At 43.1% G+C, this 23253-nt stretch overlaps 1 protein-coding gene across 5 annotated transcripts in view; it reads left to right on the top strand.

Annotated features, from left to right (window-relative positions):
- The window catches only part of VWA8 (von Willebrand factor A domain containing 8), a 345308-nt gene that overhangs the window by 285244 nt on the left and 36811 nt on the right, over positions 1-23253 (top strand). For 4 of the 5 annotated variants that reach the window (XM_035003301.1, XM_035003300.1, XM_035003303.1 and 1 more), the window contains 2 exons: positions 13677-13785; positions 17066-17222. In XM_035003301.1, coding sequence (XP_034859192.1) covers positions 13677-13785; positions 17066-17222 — 266 coding nt within the window. Of the gene's footprint in view, positions 1-2172; positions 2640-13676; positions 13786-17065; positions 17223-23253 lie in introns of those variants that run through there. The other variant, XM_035003304.1, reaches the window with a different exon arrangement.

Below are 23253 nucleotides of genomic sequence, written 5' to 3'. Positions count from 1 at the left end.
GGTTCCACATTATACTCTGTAAAATGTTATCAACCAGAATAACCACGTAATGCACTTGAATTACATTTCTGCCAGTCACCTCCTCATTTTCTGGGTGAAGAAAGCTAAGAGAAAATAAGTAACTTTAGCCAGGACCATTTTGCCATTTAGTGCCAGAACCAGGGTCAAAAGCCAGCCTTCTAATTCCCAGTAAAATGGTTTTTCCATGACATCAAGCTGCCTCTCAAAAAACATTTTTTTTTTTTAATTTAAAAATCTTAGTGAACCCATCTGAAGAAAAGCCAAGTGTTTATGTGACTCTATCAAAATATTCTTTACACTTAACTCTGGTTTTAGTCAAATTGATCCCTGGTGACAGCTTATATTTCTCATAAACTAGAACCGAGATAAATGTAGATGAGGGCCCAAGTAAAGAACATAGAGCTAGAAAGAATTTCATCTGGTTGTTCATTTTGAAGACAAGAAGACTAAGGCCCAAAAGGTTAAAATGACTTGCCGAGTGTCACAGAGTGAGTTTAGAGCCCCACGGGGCTGAAATCCCAGTTCAGCTCCAAGCCCACGCTCCCTCGGCGGTGTACCCCCGTCCCCTCAGACACCGCTCACCTCCTTGCAGGCCCCTTCCTTCATATCACATCTCTCTTACACATGCCTCAACATTAAACTTACTCTCTACATTCAACGGACTCATCCCCGGAAAATGACATTAAACCCTGTTAAAGTAAGTCAAAAGCAGGGTATAAATACACTTCTTAAAGCCAGGGTTCTGTTAAGCGACCTCGCATAACCGCACATAGAACGGCACGCTGCATGGGGACCGGGAATACAATGATGAAGGAGACCGACAAGAAAACATTCCTAAGTATCATGAAGAATTACTGTCATGAACAGAAGACAGTACCAGCCCCGGGAGGGCACAGAGGAAGGATTGGCTGCCCCCCCACTCACCCCAGGTCAGCCCCGAGGCCCTGGGTTAGAGTCTCTTTGGAGTGTGCTCTCTCCTCTCCCTCCTGGGCGATCCCCTTTATTGCCCATGACCCTGTCGCGGCACTCCTAGAAACACACCACTTCATGCCCCGAGTCCATGCTGCCTCCTGCCCTTGACCTCCAGGCTTCACAAGAATTGGAGCTGCTGGGAGAATCCTCAGATCCAGGCCACAGAGCAAGGTGCAGGGAGAGAGGGAACCTCAGGAGGCAAGCACAGAGGGAACTTGCTGGGATGGCATCCTTTTGTCTTTGGGGGAGTATGAGTTTCGGGGTGTAAATGGAAACGGTTGAAAAAAACTGGAAGACTAACACAAAGGAGAAGATGACAAACTCACTTGTGTTTGATTATATAAGCCCCTAATTAATTATAGTCATTACTAGGAATCATTTGTTTGTATCTAATTACTATGTAGCTCAGTATCTATGATACATAACATAATTTGCATCATATAACTATGCCCAAATTTCATTAGAAAGTTTTACCCACTGGTGTTTAGTGGTCTTAATCCGTTGCTCACATAGTAGGCACAAGTAAAGTTAGAAGAATGTTTCACAAAAAGCAAGATCCAGTAGTATTCTTTTCTCCTACCCCAAAGTTCCTGCTTTGCAACCTGCCTCCTTAAGTCCCAGGAGAGCGATTATCAGGTTTTTAGATATTCGTGTGGCGTGTATACCACAAGAATATCTTGTGGAGCCATCCTGCAGCTTTGAAATGACCATAGAGGCTGTGCCAGGTGCCGAAGGTGACACAAAGATGCTATGACCTAGCCCTGCCCTCTGGATGTTCGCAGCATAGAATCCATACCAGTGTGCCTATCTGGCCACATATTCCAGCATGTCCCCTGTAGGGGTTCACGGATTCACTGCAATGCTATTTATCACTTAAAGAAACATTTTCTTTTAAACGTGTGTGTATGTGTATACACGTATGTAAAGGTACTATAATAAAAGTGTACATCACAGTCACTTAACATGCATATTGTGCCCACGTATACTCTCAGCCCATCTGAGCCAGTGCAGCAGCCGGGAGCACTCCCTCACACCGTGAGCCTGGGAGCACCAAACCAGAAGTGCTCAGCTAATGAGCAACGCACCGCTCTATCCTCAGGTGTGTGTGTATGCAGTGCATCTAGCTTATTTCTCTCTGGCCTCTCTTTATGCCCTTACCATGCATTCTCCGACCCACAGTGGCTGTCAGAAGTGTGTGAGAACACTGGTCCTGTTCAGGAGGACCGTGCTGCTGGATGTTACAACACAAGTTCTACAAGAACTCCATGTGCCTGGGGAAATGGTTAAGGAAGCACAGCTCAAACATCAGTAGGCAATACGTTATGAACATGATTATGGCCTGAGATGATGAACCAACCATTGTATGAAGGATAACTGGAAGAAAGGATAGCCAGCGGCGGAATGTGACGTCAGTGAAAACAGAAAATGGGGAACCAGTTGCCGTAGGAAGTATGCCGTAAGGACCTGTCCAGCACTGATGCACTTAGCGTTCCTATTTTCAGAGAATTCCTATGTTAAGTGCATTTGCGTGGGGTTGCGATCAGTGCTTCCAAGAACTTTTAGAACCTGGGTCATATTAAAAGCCTCTGTTGGGCGCCTGGGTGGCTCAGTTGGTTAAGCGACTGCCTTCGGCTCAGGTCATGATCCTGGAGTCCCGGGATCGAGTCCCGCATCGGGCTCCCTGCTTGGCGGGGAGTCTGCTTCTCCCTCTCCCGCTCCCCCCTCTTGTGCTCTTTCTCTCTCTCACTCTCTCTCTCAAATAAATAAATAAAATCTTTAAAAAAAAAAAAAAAGCCTCTGTTGCTTCTGCCCACTCTCGTGGTACAGATGGCCTTTCTACCCATCCTTCCTTTTCCTTAGCCTCACAACACCTCAGAGAATTCTGTTGACACGGAAAGCACGACAGCTTTAAAAATTGCCAAATAGGTTTTATGTCTTAGAACACAAAAGTTGAGTCTACGACTGAAATCACCTGGCCAGGAAACGTCTCAAGAGATCGTTTAGCGGCAATAATGATCAAAGTACATGGCAGGAGCTATCTCTCGCCAGGGCCACCTCATACAGACCAAAACCGAAGCATCTGCACACGCTTTGCTATAGTTGAGGTAATCATGCATTGCTGATCTTTTCCTTGACTATGGAAGCCGGATGGCCAGGCTTCAATTGACCACTAGTGTTGTTGAATGTGAACCTTTTGAGGGCTCCTGAAAATTAAAGAGGCAAAAATAGAAAGGGTAGAATATATCAAGACCTGCTGGTTTGCCCCCCCTCCGCGGTCTGAATTTAATTAGCAGCTGTTTCTGGGGGAACGCCGTAGAATGTGCTCACAAGTGGCAGCAGGAGGGGAGTGTTTCCATGCCAGTCAACTGTCGCCATGCCAATTATTTGTGGTTTCTTGATGTGTTTTTGACACTCACCTACACACGATGATAACATTCGGTTTCCCTTAAAGATTTGTTTGTAATTTTAGCCTCTTATCCCATGAAACATCCTCTTGAGCCCGTCCTCTCTCTTCCATAGTCTCACGTTTTCCAAAAGTCTCCTTCGCCTTTTGTTTCTGTTTGAATCGAAGTAGAAGAAAGAGAAGAATAAATACTCTAAGGAAAGTAAGAGGTTGTTCTGGACGGATTCTGCAGCCTTGTAATTTGATTTTGGACAGCCATTCAAAGAGCTCTAGCTGGGTCGGAGAGCAAGGAGGCCCCTGCCCACAGACTCAGAGGCCACGGGAGGGAGTCCTCCCAGGCCCAGTTGAAAGGTGCAGCCAGAAATGGAGCTGAGGCCTTGCAGGGATCAGAGTCAAGCAGAGGGAGGAGCAGGGTCAGGATGGAAGAACACCCAGAGCACCCAGAGCCACGAGGGCCATGTGTTCCCTGCCTCTGTTAGGAGCCGGCTATCTGCTGCCCAGCGACTGGGCCCTGCTGTGCTGGTTGCCCATTAGAGGCTGACAGGAAAGAGCCAAGGAAGAGTCCTAGCAGACACCCAGCTGACCGCTTGTTGTGGATAAGTTTTTGTTTTTTTTTTTAAGATTTTATTTATTTATTTGACAGACACAGTGAGAGAGGGAACACGAGCAGGGGGAGAGGGAGAGGGAGAAGCAGGCCTCCCACGGAGTAGGGAGCCCGATGCGGGGCTCAATCCCAGGACCCTGGGATCATGACCTGAGCCGAAGGCAGACGCTTAACGACTGAGCCACCCAGGCACCCCTGTTGTGGATAAGTTTGTACACAGAGGATTAAACTCAGATTCTGTTGCGAGCAGTCTCCCACACATTTATTTAACATATTTATTAAGCATCGATGATGTTTAAGGGTATATGTATAAACCACTGTGCCAACTACTGCTATCAGATAACAAAATGCAAAGTAAAATAATAAACTGATACTTTGCCCCCCTTTTTAGCCCAAGTCGGTGAAATCTTCAAAGTGTCCTTCATTTTAATCAAGCGGGGTATTTTTGTTGCGTAATAGTAGACTTATAAAGAGGGTCATTTCAGTGAGAAAGTTCTTTGTCAGAAACTGTAAACTCAGAGAAGTAACAGAGGATGTATATAGATATGTGTTCCAGAACAGCGTATCAGATAGAGGAAGGGAGGTGTTTTAGATTACCATTTCAAATGTTTAAAAATACTTACCAAGCACATTGCTTGTGCCAGGAAGCAACATACACATACTAGGAGTATTGAAGCAGAAAAGAAGAGGGTAGGACAGAGTTTGGTTGTGTTTGGGGAGGTGGGCAAAGGAGTCCAGCCCAAATCAGGAGAGAAGGGCTGCTGGTTGATGTGAAGAAGCCCACGAGAAAGGACAGGAACCCTTTTTGATGCCAGAAGAGTCCATCCACTCCATCACAGCAAGAGCTGCTACCATAGACCACCTGCTTCTTACGTGTAATATGATAATCGCCCCAACAGGCATTTGTCTTCAGGACCAGGGAACAGACCTGGCCCCCTCCCCCCATCCCCTACCCCATCCGCTCCTGCTGCCACCTCTGCCTGCTTGCTTATTCCTAGACTTTCAAACAAAGGAAAGATCTGATTGCTCCGTTAGTGTTAAAGACACAATGTGAATGCCCTTTGGGGTTGATGATTTAACATGAATGAATATCAGCTACAGTGTAACTTTTTAATATTAGTGATCAAAAATCAGATCCTTCCCTGCTTTGTAAAAATGAAGAGGGATTAAAGAGGGCAGGAGGCCATTGAGTATTTGAAAGCAGATGTTGCCATCTGCCAGGGAAGACCTGAAGATGAGTTGCATACTTGATGGTTTGCCAGAAATTGAAATTGGAACACGTAGAAGGTACCTAAGGACAAAGGTATTTTTGTCACGCATTTCATTATAGAAGCTACATGTTATTTATGAAAACTGGGTGAGAGTCAGCTTTTTTTTTTTTAACCAGCTGTCTTCATATGAAAGACCATCATCCCTAGGGACATATTAATGTGACTTCCATTGTATCTGTGAAAGAAATTTCTAATCTGTAAGAGTAACCTCAGAGAGTAATATGTTTTAGGCAGGTATGCTCAGTACCTTATTATGGCCTCTATCACCCTACACTGTGACTTTGTTCCCCTTTATATAGTATCCTTCTAGAAGCAAAGATCCTGTTCCATGTGTCTGTGTGTCCCAGTGAGTAGCAGATGTACCATAACCATACACAGAAATGTTTGAATAAGAGAACGAATAAATTCATTCATTTGGCTGCTAATCAATCAAGAAAATTGTAGGCAACCATAATAAATAGGATTTCTGTGCTGTTATTCTTATGACAATTTTGATGTCAAAAAATTTAAAGAATGTCTTCTTGTTAGAAATAGGACATCCTCCAAAAGGTCAAGACAATAGCTTCTGCCCTGCTGCCTGTCATTCATCCTTCAACACATGAATTTGTTAATTTGCATGCAATTGGCTCCAAATATACAGACATTTATTATTTGCTTATGTGGAAGATCAGAGTTAAGTGACTCCAGGGCTGGTTTAGCAGCTCCACAGTGCCATCGGGGACATAAGTTCCTCCATCCTTCCCTCCGCCACCTTCGTCTCGTTGCCACGTGGTTATCAGATGTAGGTTGCCTCTCTGTGCATCACAGCCTCGTGCTTCCCAAGGCAACAAGTGCGCATGTGTTGCAGGGGAGAGCAGGGCCGTGCATCCAGAGCAGCAAGCAAGCTCTTCTCTTACCTGGGAGGAAGACGTTTCCCAGAAACCTCCTCGTGGACCTTCTGTTCCATCTCAGCTCACATCCCTTTCCCTATACCAGTCACTGGCAGAGGGCAGTGGATTGCTGTGCTTAATTCCACTCAACAATGATTCATCTGACTTCTGTTTAAAAAGAAGAAAGAGGAAAGAGGCAGGGGTGCGTGGGTGGCTCAGTCGGTGAAATGTCTGCCTTCAGCTCAGGTCATGATCCCAGGGTCCTGGGATCGAGTCCCTCATTGGGCTCCCTACTTAGTGGTAAGTATGCTTCTCCCTCTCCCTCTGCTGCTCCCCCTGCTTGTGCTCTCTCTCTCTCCCTCTCTCTCTCAAATAAATAAAATCGTTAAAAAGAAGAAGGAGGAGGAGGAGGGCATGGATGTTGGGTAGGCAACTAGAAATATCTGCTGTACCACACCTAGTCTCCAGCTGAAAAATGAGAATCAGCTCTCTTGTCCAGTCATACCTCCAAGAGCTAACTTTTCTTCCAGGATTATATTCTGGCTATTTATATCATTTTACTGATGGTTTTTAAAAATCCTGAACTTGAGGAGGAGCCTAAAATATATGAGCCTTGCCCAGAATTACAAGGTTTTAGTGAGTCATGTCCTTTCCCTGCTCTGACTTTGGGTTGCTTTACTCCGGAACATTTTTATGAGTTATATTTTACAAGTTCCGTGTTTTTTCCATTTTAATTCATATGTAAGAGGATTTCTGGGACTACGGTTTTTAGGATTACGGCACACTTACCTAAAAGGAAGTAGATTGTGTCAGCCATCAGAAACACATCAAAAGTCTCAGCACACGCATCAGTTTGCACCAAAAGTTGTAAGGATCTGGAGTGGTACAGTTGGTTATGTGTCCAGCTCTTGGTTTCAGCCCAGGTGGTGATCTCAGGGTCGTGGGATCGAGCCCCTTATCAGGCTTCACACAGCCCAGAATCGGCTTAAGACTCTCTTTCCCTCTACTCCTGCCTCCCTAAAATAAATAAATAAATCTTAAACAATTTTTGTAAGGGTGCATGATATTTGTGGCTTAGGGAAATTTTTGATCCATTTAAGTGAATATAGTAGTGTCCATTTCAGGAATTGGAATGATTTACTTAAGTTCTTTCTAGGTGAAACCAGCCCTCAAAGGAAATGCATTCCAAATCCTCAACACATACTTCAAAATATTCAGCGGTTTATCAGCTTTCAGAATGACCAGTGGCTCATGTCTGTCTGTCCCCAGGAAACAAGCTTCCTCAAATGATAGGCCTGCCCTAGTATCTGTTTCAGTTTTTGTCCTGGCTTGCACTGTCTTAGACTTCCTGCCTTGTACTTTTTATGAATCATTGTCAGTTCATGTAGGAGATGCCCTAAAAATGCCTTTGAAAACCCTTTGGCAGATGCGCTAGAGAAATATATTCCTGTGAGTACAATGGCATTCATCAAATGACAAAAAATTAGATAAACTTCCCAAAATGCCTTTTTTTTTTAAGTGTCCTGGAATTTTGTGGTATATATTTCTCTGGAATAAATCAGGTTTGGGCTGGTGATTGTTTTTGTCAAGAATTTGTCAATTTTGAAACACCTCTAGACTCCCATTTGGGATTGGTGTAAGCCTGCCTTGTTGTTGGCAATGTGAGCAGTGCCATTTCCCAGCAGATGGCCCGGGAAGACACAGGCGGCAGAGAACATGCCAGTTCCTTTCTGCCCAGAAGTTTCATAGCCAATTTTCTGCCTCCCTCTTGGCCCATTATAGCTGTCTTTGCAACTCCAAGAGCATGATTTCAGAAGTCACTGAGAGGGGCAATTTGAGGGGCTTTTTCTTTTGTCTTATGCCATCATTTTTAGTATTTGTTCTTAAAAGGCTCTTCTCTTATGCCAGAATATCTGGATTGTAGGAAATGTCTAAAGAAGATAACTAATTTTCGATTAAAATAAAGTGACTAGACACATAAGAATTCGCTTTCTATTTCTCTTCTGAAGTTCTTTTATTTTATTTACAACGTACCTGAATACACACACACACACGCACACACGCCCACGTGCACCCCAAGGTGAGGAATGATGCTCAGAACAGTTATTCCAATAATGCTGTCATTGCTCAGACCATTTTTGGAACTTCATCTTTTAGAATTAGCCTAAAGAAGAGTCACAGCTCTTATAAGCAAACTAGTCTCATTATTATATAAGTGTACCTGGTTTTGACTAAAACCCCAGCTTAATCACCCTATTTACCAGATTTGGAATCAGAGTATCCCAACACTAGGTGGAATAGTAGAAATCATTTAGTTCAACCCCCCTTAGTTCCTGATGAGAAAGTTGAGGGCTAGAAAAGTTAATTGACTTGCTAAAGAGTACATAACAAGTTAGCAAACAGTTTACACCAGAAATCAACTCTATCCTTTGGCTGTTTATTAAAAATCAACTTTTGTTTTAACACATAGTTGCCACCATTAAAAATATTAAAGAATCTGTCACAGACTCTGTAGATCCTTCCAGAAGCAGTCCAGAAGTGTTTTGAGCAGTGACAGTATTGTAATAAATGCATCTTTTAAAAAGCTTATATATGTTTTTTAAAGCTTTTATTTATTTATTTGACAGAGACACAGCAAGAGAGGGAACACAAGCAGGGGGAGTGTGAGAGGGAGAAGCAGGCTTCCCGCTGAGCAGGGAGCCTGATGTGGGGCTCGATCCCAGGACCCCGGGATCATGACCTGAGCTGAAGGCAGACACTTAATGACTGAGCCACCCAGGCGCCCCTAAAAAGCTTATATTCTTATTATAGTAAATGTATCTCCATATGTAAGTTCCATTATATTTGTTTAAAAAAAAAATAGTTAGACTGTAGTTACAACTTTTATATAAATTTCTTAAATTAGCAACAGAATAAAACCCTATTCCAGTTCTTAATTGTTCCTTGTTTTTCTCATTTCTCATGGAGAACATCTATGAGATGCTACAGAGAGCTCCAAACAGTATCTGCTGGGCTGAGGCAAGCTTGTCCTTGTGCTGGGCTGTCCACTGAAATAGCCACTACCCACGTGTGGTTATTTAAATTTTAATTTTAATTAAATAAAATTTAAAATTCAGGTCCTCAAGTACTCAGTAGCCACATTGGACAAATAGCTACCATATTAGACACCACAGATGCAAACATTTCCATCAGCACAGAAAGTTTTATTGGTTAGTGCTGGTCTAGAATTCTTACAGCCAATATACATATTTTAATTTACTGCTTATCTCTTATATTACCTCTGGACAAGTTAGAAAGTGGTGACAAGTTCTGGGAAAGTTTTTTTAAATGTTTATTTGTTCTCTAAATGTTTCTAGCTATTCTGCATAGCTTAATTTTAAAAAGAAAATATTTATTTTGACCCATTTTTAGAGCATGATTATGTGTGTGGAATTCATATCAATTGTCATGTCCTGGTTGCTAAATTTTCTTAAAGTATGCTAAAATTGTGGCCAAAACTATGTTAATGTTGCCAAAGCTATTGGCAGAAATCTCTCTATGATGTTGCAACATTTGAAATTAACTAGTCTGGACAAAGACAAGGGAAGTTATGTTGAATTCATTCCCCTTTTTTTATTGTTATGTTAATCCCCATACATTACATCATTAGTTTTAGATGTAGTGTTCCATGATTCATTGTTTGTGCATAACACCCAGTGCTCCATGCAGAACGTGCCCTCCTCAATACCCATCACCAGGCTAACCCATCCTCCCAACCCCCCTCCCCTCTAGAACCCTCAGTTTGTTTTTTAGAGTCCATCATCTCTCATGGTTTGTCTACCCCTCCGACTTCCCCCCTTCATTCTTCCCCTCCTGCTATCTTCTTCTTTTTCTTTTTTTTCCTTAACATATATTGCATTATTTGTTTCAGAGGTACAGATCTGAGATTCAACAGTCTTGCACAATTCACAGCGCTTACCAGAGCACATACCCTCCCCAGTATCTATCACCCAGTCACCCCATCCCTCCCACCCCACCCCCCACTCCAGCAACCCTCAGTTTGTTTCCTGAGATTAAGAATTCCTCATATCAGTGAGGTCATATGATACATGTCTTTCTCTGTTTGACTTATTTCACTCAACATAATACCCTCCAGTTCCATCCACGTCATTGCAAACCACAAGATCTCATTCCTTTTGATGGCTGCATAATATTCCATTGTATATATATACCACATCTTCTTTATCCATTCATCTGTTGATGGACATCTTGGCTCTTTGCATAGTTTGGCTATTGTGGACATTGCTGCTATAAACATCGGGGTGCACGTACCCTTTTGGATCCCTACTTTTGTGTCTTTGGGGTAAATACCCAGTAGTGCAATTGCTGGATCGTATGGTACCTCTATTTTCAACTTTTTGAGGAACCTGCGTACTGTTTTCCAGAGTGGCTGCACCAGATTGCATTCCCACCAACAGTGGAGGAGGGTTCCCCTTTCTCCACATCCCCGCCAACATCTGTCATTTCCTGACTTGTTGATTTTAGCCATTCTGACTGCTGTGAGGTGGTATCTCACTGAGGTTTTGATTTGGATTTCCCTGATGCCGAGTGATACTGAGCACTTTTTCATGTGTCTGTTGGCCATTTGGATGTCTTTTTTGGAAAAATGTCTATTCATCTCTTCTGCCCATTTCTTGATTGGATTCTTTGTTCTTTGGGTGTTGAGTTTGATAAGTTCTTTATAGATTTTGGATACTAGCCCTTTATCTGATATGTCATTTGCAAATATCTTCTCCCATTCTGCCAGTTGTCTTTTGGTTTTGTTGACTGTTTCCTTTGCTTTGCAAAAGCTTTTTATCTTGATGAACTCCCAATAGTTCATTTTTGCCCTTGCTTCCCTTGCCTTTGGCGATGTTTCTAGGAAGAAGTTGCTGCGGCTGAGGTCGAAGAGGTTGCTGCCTGTGTTCTCCTTTAGGATTTTGATGGACTCCTGTCTCACATTGAGGTCTTTCAACCATTTGGAGTCTATTTTTGTGTGTGGTGTAAGAAAATGGTCCAGTTTCATTCTTCTGCATGTGGCTATCCAATTTTCCCAACACCATTTGTTGAAGAGACTGTCTTTGTTCCATTGGACATTCTTTCCTGCTTTGTCAAAGATTAGTTGACCATAGAGTTGAGGGTCCATTTCTGGGCTCTCTATTCTGTTCCATTGATCTATGTGTCTGTTTTTGTGCCAATACCATACTGTCTTGATGATGACAGCTTTGTAATAGAGCTGGAAGTCCGGAATTGTGATGCCGCCAGCTTTGCTTTTCTTTTTCAACATTCCTCTGGCTATTTGGGGTCTTTTCTGGTTCCATACAAATTTTAAGATTATTTGTTCCATTTCTTTGAAAAAAGTGGATGGTATTTTGATGGGGATTGCATTGAATGTGTAGATTGCTCTAGATAGCATTGACATCTTCACAATATTTGTTCTTCCAATCCATGAGCATGGAACGTTTTTCCATTGCTTTGTGTCTTCCTCAATTTCTTTCATGAGTATTTTATAGTTTTCTGAGCATAGATCCTTTACCTCTTTGGTTAGATTTATTCCTAGGTATCTTATGGTTTGGGGTGCAATTGTAAATGGGATCGACTCCTTAATTTCTCTTTCTTCTGTCTTCTTGTTGGTGTATAGGAATGCCACTGACTTCTGTGCATTGATTTTATATCCTGCCACTTTACTGAATTCCTGTATGAGTTCTAGCAGTTTTGGGGTGGAGTCTTTGGGGTTTTCCACATAAAGTATCATATCATCTACAAAGAGTGAGAGTTTGACTTCTTCTTTGCCGATTTGGGTGCCTTTTATTTCTTTTTGTTGTCTGATTGCTGTGGCTAGGACTTCTAATACTATGTTGAATAGCAGTGGTGATAGTGGACATCCCTGCCGCGTTCCTGACGTTAGGGGGGAAAGCTCTCAGTTTTTCCCCATTGAGAATGATATTTGCTGTAGGTTTTTCATAGATAGCTTTTATGATATTGAGGTATGTACCCTCTATGCCAATACTCTGAAGAGTTTTGATCAAGAAAGAATTCTGTACTTTGTCAAAAGCTTTTTCTGCATCTGTTGAGAGGATCATATGATTCTTGTTCTTTCTTTTGTTAATGTATTGTATCACGTTGATTGATTTGCGGATGTTGAACCAACTTTGCAGCCCAGGGATAAATCCCACTTGGTCATGGTGAATAATCCTTTTAATGTACTGTTGGATCCTATTGGCTAGTATTTTGGTGAGAATTTTTGCATCCATGTTCATCAGGGATATTGGTTTGTATGTTGAATTCATTCTTTTTTTTTTTTTTTGAAAAATAAAAATGTTTTTTATTTTTTATTTTTTATTTCTTTTTTTTATTGTTGAATTCATTCTTAATATCCATTTTATTTGCAAAGACTGCAAATTACTTGCCTACCTTCATTAATCCAACATCCAGAATGAAGTCCAGGCACTAACAAGGAGTGGGTCAGCTCTAAAAACTGATCTGGCATCTGGCTTCTGGTCCATCTGCAAGCGCCCTGCTCTACCCTCAGCAGTTAGAGAGCAGTGACCAATCCTCTATGGCTTTCGTAGGCCCCGTGGTACTTCGTATGATGTCCTCCCAGTACATCATCTATAAGTCTTACTGGACAAATAAATGAATATTTGATCTGGTCTGCCCTGAAAATCATTACATTTGACAGCCGGCTCATAGGATTCATGAAGTGGGACTGCTTTGAGTTCTTTTATTGTGGAATGATATCTACTGAACTAACTTAGTAGGATTGGAATTCTTGGGTGATTACCAGTCATTTTGGTGAATCTGTGCTGAATGAAATTAGGGACCAGTGAGCCACAGGCTTTCACAGAGGAGGGCTAAAATGCAGCTTATTCTGTTTGCCATTGCAGGAACGGTAACTCCAGTATTAAAATAAAGCTGAAATAGGAAAGCTACAAAATACCATAATAAAATTAGAGAGGGTCCGGAAAATAAATAAGCAGTCTTTCGTGTCTGTGTGTATAACTTTGTCACTGAAGCATACATAGATACATTTTCTATTTTTCTTTTACATATATTTTATACAAAGTATTTCTCAGAAGACTGGTATTTCTTCAAAAATTAAATAGGTAGATGTATATCTGCTGTTACTCAGCTGGAACAGCCGGGCAGTGATCCTTTTAAACTGTTTAGAGAGTGTCGGTCTCTGGTGAGATCCACTCTCCCTGCTTCTGGTAGGTGGTGTTCCTTGTGTAAACGCTTGAGGCAGGATCTGCACCAGGAAAATTCTGAAACTGTAACTCAGTCTAGTTTCTTTTCTTTTTAAGGAATTTTTTAAAAAATTAAATGTCTCCTTCCCAACCAAATGGATGTTAACTCTGATAAAATTCTTTGCCAGACACTAACAGCATCTGTTGTGTCCTGTGGCCTGAGGTTATAAGATACCTTAAGGATTTAGGAGGAAAGAATTCTTCTTTCCATCCTGCAGTTTCTGGTGTTGGTCATGAGAGAGTGATAATGTCTCAAATCTTCATTTGTAGATTACAATCAACAGAGACAGCGGTGAAGACGTGAGCTCCCCCAAACACGGGAAGGAGGACCCAAACAACATGCCCCATGTGGGCGGCAATACGTGGGCTGGCGGAACAGGTTGGTAGCACGGGCATCCTCCTGGGTCGAGCGTCCCGAGACTTCCCGAGCCTGCGGAAACCACACACACCCCTGAGAAGGCTCAGGGACCACTTGCCTTCTCTGCCTCCCCCGTTAGTCAGCTGTTCTGTACTTTTGCCCTGCGTCCCGGCATGACGTCAAGACATGGAAAAACTGCCATTTGGAGTCCCACAGACTCTGCCACCCTGGGACCAAAGACAGTTCTGACACTCCCAGCATTGCCACATCAGGGAAAGGGGAAAATATTAGCTGCCTGACAAGGTTGTGGTGTGGATTACATGAACTTGTGATTATAAAGTGCTGAGCACACGACCTGGTCTGAAGAATGTGTTCGTTAAAAAAGTTAAGCCCTTCTTTTAAATTGGGATCACGCCAGGAATCTATCGTAAATTCTTTCTTGGCCAGCCGACTTGGAAAAGAAATGGGCTTTGCCTTCCCCATCTGAGTATGTTGAGGATGCAGGGTTTTGAGATAAGAGAGTGGGCTGCAGTTTGAACTGATGGCTCTGGTCCATTCCTTCCTCTTGGCTGCCTGACAGGAGCATTGTTCCCATGACTGCTGTCTTCCTCTTTCCTGCGGCCGCTGGGGCACACACATCTGCTGGGCTGCAGGAATAGGGCCAGACTGTGTGGGCACTGTCTGATCGTATCTCGGCCATGAGCCGCTCTGGTACGAGCTCCGTGCTTCACCTTCCCCGAGGACGCTGTGTGCCTCTTGGCCTTGACAGCCTCGGGAGGAAATGGGTTTCTGTGCTGAGACAATTGCTATCAAATAGGCCTGGAGACTTCTTGCCTATTCTGTTTATTCATCAAGCATCAGCTTTAAAGAAAGCATATTTTTAGAAATGTCCTTTGATCTTGAAATTAGTGTCAAGCCAGCAAGATTTAATCCATATGGAATGCATTGTGGAACGAGTTGGCCAGATGTAGGTTTTTCCCAGCGGTGGACTACTCTGGAGCGGAGATTCTCGCTTTTTATTCCATTTGAATCTACTAGCTCACCTCTGTCCAGACTGAAGACGATGTTTTTGTTTCCCTCGGCCTTTATTTTTCTATCGAATCTTTTTTACTTCAAATTCTTTTTATGTCTGTCATTCTCCCTCAGAATTCTCTATGTGGAACTTAGTCTGACCCAAGTCACTTGATCCCTCTTTCATCATCAGAGCACCTCCCTTGCGTGTTCTCCCATATTTTCGGAGCTGATTTAGGGTGTCCAGGATTAGCTTCAAGATTATGCCCTGAAGTCTAGAACCTCTGACCAGCATTTTCATTTAAGTAGTACAAATTAAGATTTTTTTTTTATTTATTCATTGAGACAGAGAGAGAGAGGGAGGGAGGGAGAGAGAGAGAGAGAGCACGAGCAGGGGGAGAGGGAGAGGGAGAAGCAGGCTCCCAGCTGAGTCAGCAGCCGGATGTGGGGCTCGATCCCAGGACTCTGGGATCATGACCTGAGCCAAAGGCAGACGCTTAACCATCTGAGCCACCCAGGCGCCCTAAGTAGTACAAATTAAAGGCTCTCAGAAGCAGAGGTCATGAAGAGCTCCCCGCTCATGCCCTCTTCACCCTGGTGCAACCTTCCCGAGGGTTCCTGTGACTCATGCTGAGCCTCGCTCATACCAGCCTCTGAACAGTTGTGGGTACTTTCCTCTTCACCAAGACTGATGTTACCTCAGCACCCAGGAAGTGTTCCACTCGAATCTGTGACCCACCCATGCCTAAGAAGAACTTCCTATAGGAAGGGAATCGGGTCACAGAAACAGCTTTTCTGCCTCTGGAGCTCATTGTCATTGTCCAGTTCCTGGTCCTCTTTGCCTCCAGGCTGTCCCTGAGTGAGAGCCAGGAATCACACACGTCTAAGAAGGAGTTTTCCACCCCCAATTTCTAAATAAGAGTGAAATCAGATGTGCTCAAATCAAAGGGTAAACATACGATCATTAATAGGTTGTTCTCGTGGTATTTCCCAAAAGGAAGTGACCTGCCTGGACCCTGGTAAGGGAAGCAGTGCATACTGAGTTTTACTTTTAGTTTATTACACCAATTAAGGCTCCAAGGGAGAAAAGATAAATGTAACATCATTTAACCAAAACCTAAAAGCTTTCAAAATTTCCACTTTGTGCAACTTAGAAATGACCTCATTCTCATTCTGTGACCGGAAGTTGTCTAAATAATCATGGTAGTTCTTATTTTGCACCAGGTACTGTTCTAAGCATCGTAGCCTCATGACAGTGCCAAGAAGTAAATCATATTAGTATCTCCATTTTACAGCTGAGGAGACTGAGACACACAGAAGTTCAGGAACTTCCTTCAAGGACACCCACATAGTGTATGGGGGCAGGATGCAAACTCACGCAGTCCAGTTTAACTGTACGATGCTCTGCTATATAACACTAGTATACGATAGGATACGATACGATACTTTCTCTCCGATGTTGAGTTCTCTTCTAAGTGCCCAAGTTATGTGTGCACGAATGAAAGAAACTGATTGCTAGTATTTTAATCATTATAAAGAAGAGGTAATAAACTGGTAGCCCAGGGGCCAAATCTAGCCAATATATGTATTTTGGGGGTCAACACAGTATTTTAAAATAATTTGAATGTATTGAGATAAGGCAAGCTTTCTCTAGCTAGCCAAGGTCCTCACCTGGTCTTCCAGGCATTTAATTTATATTTACAACATAAACAGTGTACACTTATAAGCATGCAGACTTGGGTTTATATTGGAAAAACTGTTCTGAAACGGACAGTACCCAAAGCTGACTGTATCCTCTATCCTCCCTGTCTTTCTCTTATTTTAGGGAAAAATAAGGTAACATGTGAGGGACGAGGAGTGTTGCTCATTTAATTAACAAATATGTACCAAGTTATCCATGGAGTTCAAGCCACTCTTATAGGTACAAAGGTATAAAAGTATATAAGATATAATCCCACCCATCATATGGTTGGTGAGAAAAGAAAAAAATAAATATTAAAGGGTAGTAAATAGTGGCCAGGAGTGATCCCTATGAGGTAGAGTTACCAGATGAGGTGTCCTGGGATTTGGACTGACCCTTGGAATATGGGTAAACTTTGGCGGATGGAGAAGAGAAAAGGCATCTAAACAGGGGGGTACCCTTTGTTTCCAGAAGAAGGTCATTTGAATATTTAATTACTAATTAGGTACAGTTAACATGCTTCACGGGATGGCTTTCAAGCCATGATCTGACTTTTGTCTTGTGGCCTGGATCAGACTTACCACCTGGAGTTTCACGGTTTCCTTCCAGGAGGAAGAGACACCGCAGGTCTGGGCGGCAAAGGAGGTCCATACCGGCTGGACGCAGGCCATACCGTGTACCAGGTGTCGGAGGCTGAGAAGGACGCGGTTCCCGAGGAGGTGAAGAGAGCTGCCAGAGAGATGGGCCAGAAGGCCTTTCAGCAACGGTGAGTGGGTCACCCCTCACCTGGCACAGCACAAACTGAGACCCATAGCGCCCACCTCCCCGGCAGAGACAGCCCAGGGAACATAAGGCCTCGTTCTCTGCTTGATGTGGTCAGTTCAATGCATTGATCACACGTGGCTGAGTAGAAAAAGGAACTGAGTCCATTAGAAACGAAAACCAAAGAGACCGCTCTTAAGAGAAGTTAAAGTTCAAATCACTCCATCCACATCCATTCCTAGGCCCCAGAGGGAATTTAGCAAACTCTAGGCAGTGTTCCCTTCCTGCCCTCAGGAATCTCGTAGATGGGTGTGGGGACAGGACCCGTAAACACGCATATGCACACTCAGACTCACACACTCACACACACTCCTTAAGTGCTGCAGTCATGGTACGGAAGCCATGCCTCCTGCTGGTGTAGACAAGGATAAGTCAGTGAGGTAGGGCCTGAGCTCAGCCAGGGTTTGGATCTTCCAGGAGGGGAAACCTAAATGAGCAGGATGAGCACAGTGTCTGTGGCGGAGAGAGCCCGCTTGCCCATCCAGGAGAAAGGGTACCAGCTGGGTGGGTGGGGAGGGAGGTTGAATGTGGAGTCCCTGCCAGTGCGTGGAGGCCTTGAAATCCAGGCCAGCGAGCCTGTGGCTTTTAGATGATCCGGAACCCATGTGGGCCACTTTGATTGGAACCATCTAAAAAATGAGAATCCACATGATGCTTTCACTAGACATCCACATGTGTTCTTTAGCTAAAAGCCAAAAATACCAAAGGACCGGCAGTACCTCCTTTAGGAGTGAGGGAATTGGTAGTGATTTGGGAGGCAGCTTTACATTGTTGTGCTCAATGGAAGGGGCTGGGTGCCGTTAGAAAAAAGCACGCTTGTGTGTGTGTGTGTGTGTGTGTGTGTGAGTTATGAAGTTCCTCCCACGTAGAACATCTGGTATTACATTACACGCTGTGCTTACACATCCTGCAAGTAAACAGCACAGAACAATAGGGACAAGAATGCAGGCCCCTCCTGCCACACCCTCAGGAAAGCCTATGAGCAGTAGGAGCTTCATGTCCCCAGCAGGTAAATAAGGCAAAAGTGTCCCTCCAAGCCATTCTGCTGACTTCCCAGGAGCCCTGGAACAATGTATTTATCCTCACTGTGACCGAATTGGCTTGCATGGAGATAGGTGACTTGCCTCTCTTCCTCCTCTCAAAGAAGTTAGGGGACAGATAACTATGTTAGAAATGAAAGCAGTTTCACCTTCTCCAAAAAAGGTGGGAGGAATGCTATATGAAAGATCTTGTTAGGATTCAGACTGCTCAACCTTCCATATAAACAACGAAACATCCACTTAGGAAAAGAACCCAAACATGAGATACGCCTCATTCTCCCCTCCCCGACTACTGAGTTCCTAGGTTGCCATGCTCAGAGTGGTCTCAGTTTTTGCACAAGTGGACAAATAGCGTGCTTTGACACACATAGTTCGTGGGGAGGTGGAAAGACCTTTCAGAAGTGCTTGGGTACGAGTATGCAACCCCTTCTCTGATTTCCATAATAGGGGTAAGAGACCTGGTTCTGTTCACCACCACCGTGCAGGGGAAAGAAGTCAAGGAGCATATGTGATAATAAGGCAACTAAATTTAGTGTCTGTGGGAGAGGAAAGGGAAGAAATGGGGAAGGGAGCAAGAAAACCATACACCTCTGCTAATTACTGCAGAGAAGAATCTAGTCCGAGTAAAAGAGAAGACCATAAGGTGGTTGAAAGACAGGAAGTGAGCAAGAGTATGAAAAAAGAGGGGAAGAAATAAAAACACATGGAAATCCTGAGAAAATCAGGGCATAGCAAAACACAGCAAAGAGGGTGCTTTCTACTTTCATGTAGTAAATAACTCCTATTTGGTGAGTATCCAATTTAGTACTGCTGAAGATTCTCTTTAACTTTTTATTATGAAACTTTTTTTTTAAAGAGTTTATTTATTTATAAGAGAGAGAGAGCAAGCAGGGGGAGCAGTAGAGAGGGAGAAGCAGACTCCCCGCTGAGCAGGGAGCCCAATGCGGGGCTTGATCCCAGGACCCTGAGATCATGACGTGAGCCGGAGGCAGATGCTTAATTGAGCCACCCAGGCGCCCTATTATGAAATTTTTCAAACATAAATAAAAAGAGGGAGAAGCAGAGAGAGAACCCTATGGACCTGTTCTCCCAGCTTCAAGAAGAAAAATTTGGCTCCACTCCCAGTCTCCATCCCTACGTTGTTTTGAAACTAATCCAAGATGTCCTATCTTTTCACTGTAAATATTTCAGAGTATATCTCTGAAAGATAAAAACCCTTTAAAAAATTAAAAAACATATAATTCAACTATCGTATCTTTAAAAAGTAATAATTCTTCACTATCATCAAATAGTTTGTTTTAAAGCTATTTTGCAACTCTCAGCATATGTAGAATGAGGTCAAGTCCCTCCATTTATGCTTTATAGTGTCCTCTACCTTTTCTCCACACTTCTTATCACTCTTTCCCACTGTATTATTATTTGTATGAAGAGTTGATTGCTTCTCCACTGACTTTTAGTCCCTTGAGGGGAGGGGATTTTGTTCTCTAGTACATCCCAGCACCTATCCCAGAACCCAGTGCATGGCAAACACTCATACACACGTGTGGAATGAATAATGCACACATGAATACCAATGCTTTATTCAGAGTCTGGCTGATACTTAGTTCAGAAACTGGCTAAACCAGACTGGGTGGGGGGATGGGTGAAATGAGTGATGTGGATTAAGGAGGGCACTTGCTGTGATGAGCACCAGGTGATGTATGGAAGTGTTAAATCAATATATATTGTATACCCAGAACTAATATAACACTGTATGTTAACTAACTGGAATTAAAATAAAAACTTAAACAAAAAAAAGAAACTGGCTGAAACCAGAGTGACAGGCAGACCCATCCATCAGCCTGGAGGTCCCCCGTATTGCCTTAAAGAGCCTAATACTACTGATTGGCTCTTGTCATCATCAAAATAGCCTCTAGTTAGCATTCATTTGTATCTGAATTCCAGTTCTGTACCTCTTTCTATATATCAAGAATTGGTTGATACTTTACACCTGAAACTAATATTACACTGTATATTAATTAACTGGAATTTAAATTAAAACTTTGAAAAAAAGGATTGATTCGGGAAGACTAACAGAGGTAGACAAGCATAAGACATGCAGAAAGCAGGACAGAAACATTAAACCAATAAAACATGAATGAGATTGATGGTGAGGTATTTTCCATGCCTAAAAGGGTGTTCGAGGGGCGCCTCGGTGGCTCAGTCGGTTAATCCGATGCCTTTAGCTCAGGTCATGATCCCAGGGTTCTGGGATTGAGCCCCGCATTGGGCTCCTTGCTCAGTGGGGAGCTGCTTCTCCCCTGCCTGCCATTCCCCCTGCTTGTGCTTGCTCGCTCGCTCTCTCGCTCGCTCTTGCTCTCTCTGTGTCAAGTAAATAAAATCTTTAAAAATAAATAAATAAATAAAAGGGCGTTCGAGGCAGGCGTCAGCTAATGGAAGGTATACCTACTAGCATTTGTAAAACGAATCAGTCTTACACAGTAGATCTCAGCTTAGGTTTGTTTTCCTCATAACTGGTCCAAAATTATAATATTTAAGTCTGACCTATAAGAAAAGTAAAATGAGAACCCAAATTCCCAGACTCTTACATAACAATAAATACACCCTTTAAAAGTATACTGTGCCAACAAAATGCAGTTAGTCCACATAGATTACTAGGATGTGAAGCAGCTGTGCCCTGCAGTTTTGATCAGGGTTAAAGCAGCAAAAAGACATATTTCCAGCTAGTCTTGTGGGCTTTGAGAGTATTAGCACCAGGAAGCTTATCTGATCCAAAGGCTATAATTTCCTATTTTCTTTCCCCATTCCCTGCGTCAGTCTTCATCTTTCAGAATTTATCAGCTTTGAACACCTTGTAGGTGATCTTTCTGAAAGCTGACACAACCTGGAATATGATTTCCAGATTTCTTCATAATTAAAACAGCATGTGGTGTGTTTTTGGGTGCAACACGATCGTGCCAGAAGTAGCCTTATAAATGGAGCTGATTCTGATCTCACTACAAAGACCAGTCTGCCCAAGGTGACCTACCAACTGCCTGATTCCTTTCTTGATGCATGTGTGTGCCCGTGCGTGTATGTATTTTTCCTCCTGCTAAGGACAAGCTGTATCCACATTTTTTTTTCTAACCTCCCTTTGGAAAAGTACTAATCCCCCTTCTTTGGAAAAGAGCATATTAGCTTCCTGTGTATGAAGGGAGGAAGTAGCATATCCTGCAATATTCATGGTGCCCAGCTTCTGTCAGCCTTGATACTTGAGACATAACTTAATCTAATGAAAATTTATAGAGAGGTTTAGGAGATTGCCAAAACCAAACATACGAGGTATTGTTGGGAGGTCAAGTCCTGTGCACGTATTCCTAGCTGTTCTTCAGAACAGAGAGTAAATCAGATTTAGAAGGGCCCCTTGGCATGTCACCCTGGGAAACACCATTCAGCTATTATTTACCTTTTGATAGTCAGTGTTTTCAAAGTGTTATCTAACAGTGTTTATTGAGTGCTACCATGTGCCAGGCATTGTGGTAGGTACTGGAGATTCAAAGAAAAAATAAGACTATTTCTTCTCCCAGAGGAATAGAAGAGAAAATATCCATGTAGTAAATCATATGTAGTAAATGTATGTTTCATTGAATTTTTGGTTTAATTTATACAAACACACGTGCATATGTGTTTTGTGTACTGGATCTCAGTGTAAAGCATATCGCCTTGTGTGGAAAATAAAGTTTGAAAAGCACTGTGATAGAGGGAAATAGACATTTCTAGCGAAAGCCATAATGTGCAGAGGTTTCATAGTAGATATCTACAGAAGATTCATGAATGGGAATGATCAGTTTTACTGGAGGGATCAAGCAAGACTTCAAGCGGAATCTTGACAGCTGAGTTGGTATTAGCCAACCCCTGCAGGTGGCAGGGCAGGAATTGCAGATCTGCCCCTGGCAGTGTGGGCCTAACGTTATGTGATTCTGACAAGCCTCCAACATTCTGCCCTGTGTTGGCTGGATTCTCCCCGGCGCTTGGCCTGACATGGAGGAATAGAGACCATTCACTGTCATTCAGCATTTGGGGTTTCTGTTCCCAAGAAGATAAATCTGTATTTGAGATAAGAGTTTCAGCTATGGATCTGGGATCCATACCTCCCAATACTGCACACACCCATACATGCATGCGTGTGCACGCACAGCAATTTAGAAGACTGTGCTATTATTGCTAAGCTCTGCTGATGTATATTCATTAGTGCCTATCTGAGGATGAGCGCCTTTACATTTATCGAAACTTACAGAAACACTTGATCAAGTTAGTATATTATGGATACAACCCTGTAAAACCCAAGAGAGCCTCACTCAGTGAATGAACCTTCTCCTTATGACTGGTTTAAGATGCTGCATTTTAAATAATCCTGAGTCTTATTTTTATTTCAGTCATTCATTTCATTCCATTTTGAGCATCTATTAAGTGCCGGGTACCATGCTGGGCACTGTACACATAACAATGAGACTCAATCCTTCTCATAAAGGAGCCTAGTTGGGGAGACAGGCAGCCGATGGGCATAGCAGGGGGAGGAAATGCTCTGATAGTGAGAAGCACAACGTGCTCTGAGAGCAAAGAAGACAGACCTGGGATCAGTGTAGGCTTCCTCGAGGTGGTCCTCATTGATTTGACTCTTGAAGAGAAAGTGGGAGTTACAGGCAAAGAGGCAGAGAAAGGAAGTTCCTGGAGGGGGAGCAGCCCAGGCAGGAGCTCCGAGAGGTGGGGTTGTGCCATGTTCAGGGGTCTCTAAATACACTGGTGGGGCTGCAGTGGAAGCTAATGAGGAAGAACGATCGAAAGGAGCACTGCACTAGCAGGAAAGGACTTCGAAGCCACAATCATATGAAAACACAATCATCCTATTAAAAGCACACAGCAACTTCAGAAAACTCTTGTATCCTACAAAGCAAC

The sequence above is a fragment of the Mirounga leonina genome, unplaced genomic scaffold (assembly GCF_011800145.1).
Source record: "Mirounga leonina isolate KUSES-001 unplaced genomic scaffold, KU_Mleo_1.0 Mir_127, whole genome shotgun sequence".
Taxonomy (NCBI): domain Eukaryota; kingdom Metazoa; phylum Chordata; class Mammalia; order Carnivora; family Phocidae; genus Mirounga; species Mirounga leonina.
Note: the sequence above shows the minus strand (reverse complement) of the source record. Positions and strands in the feature narration are given on the sequence as shown.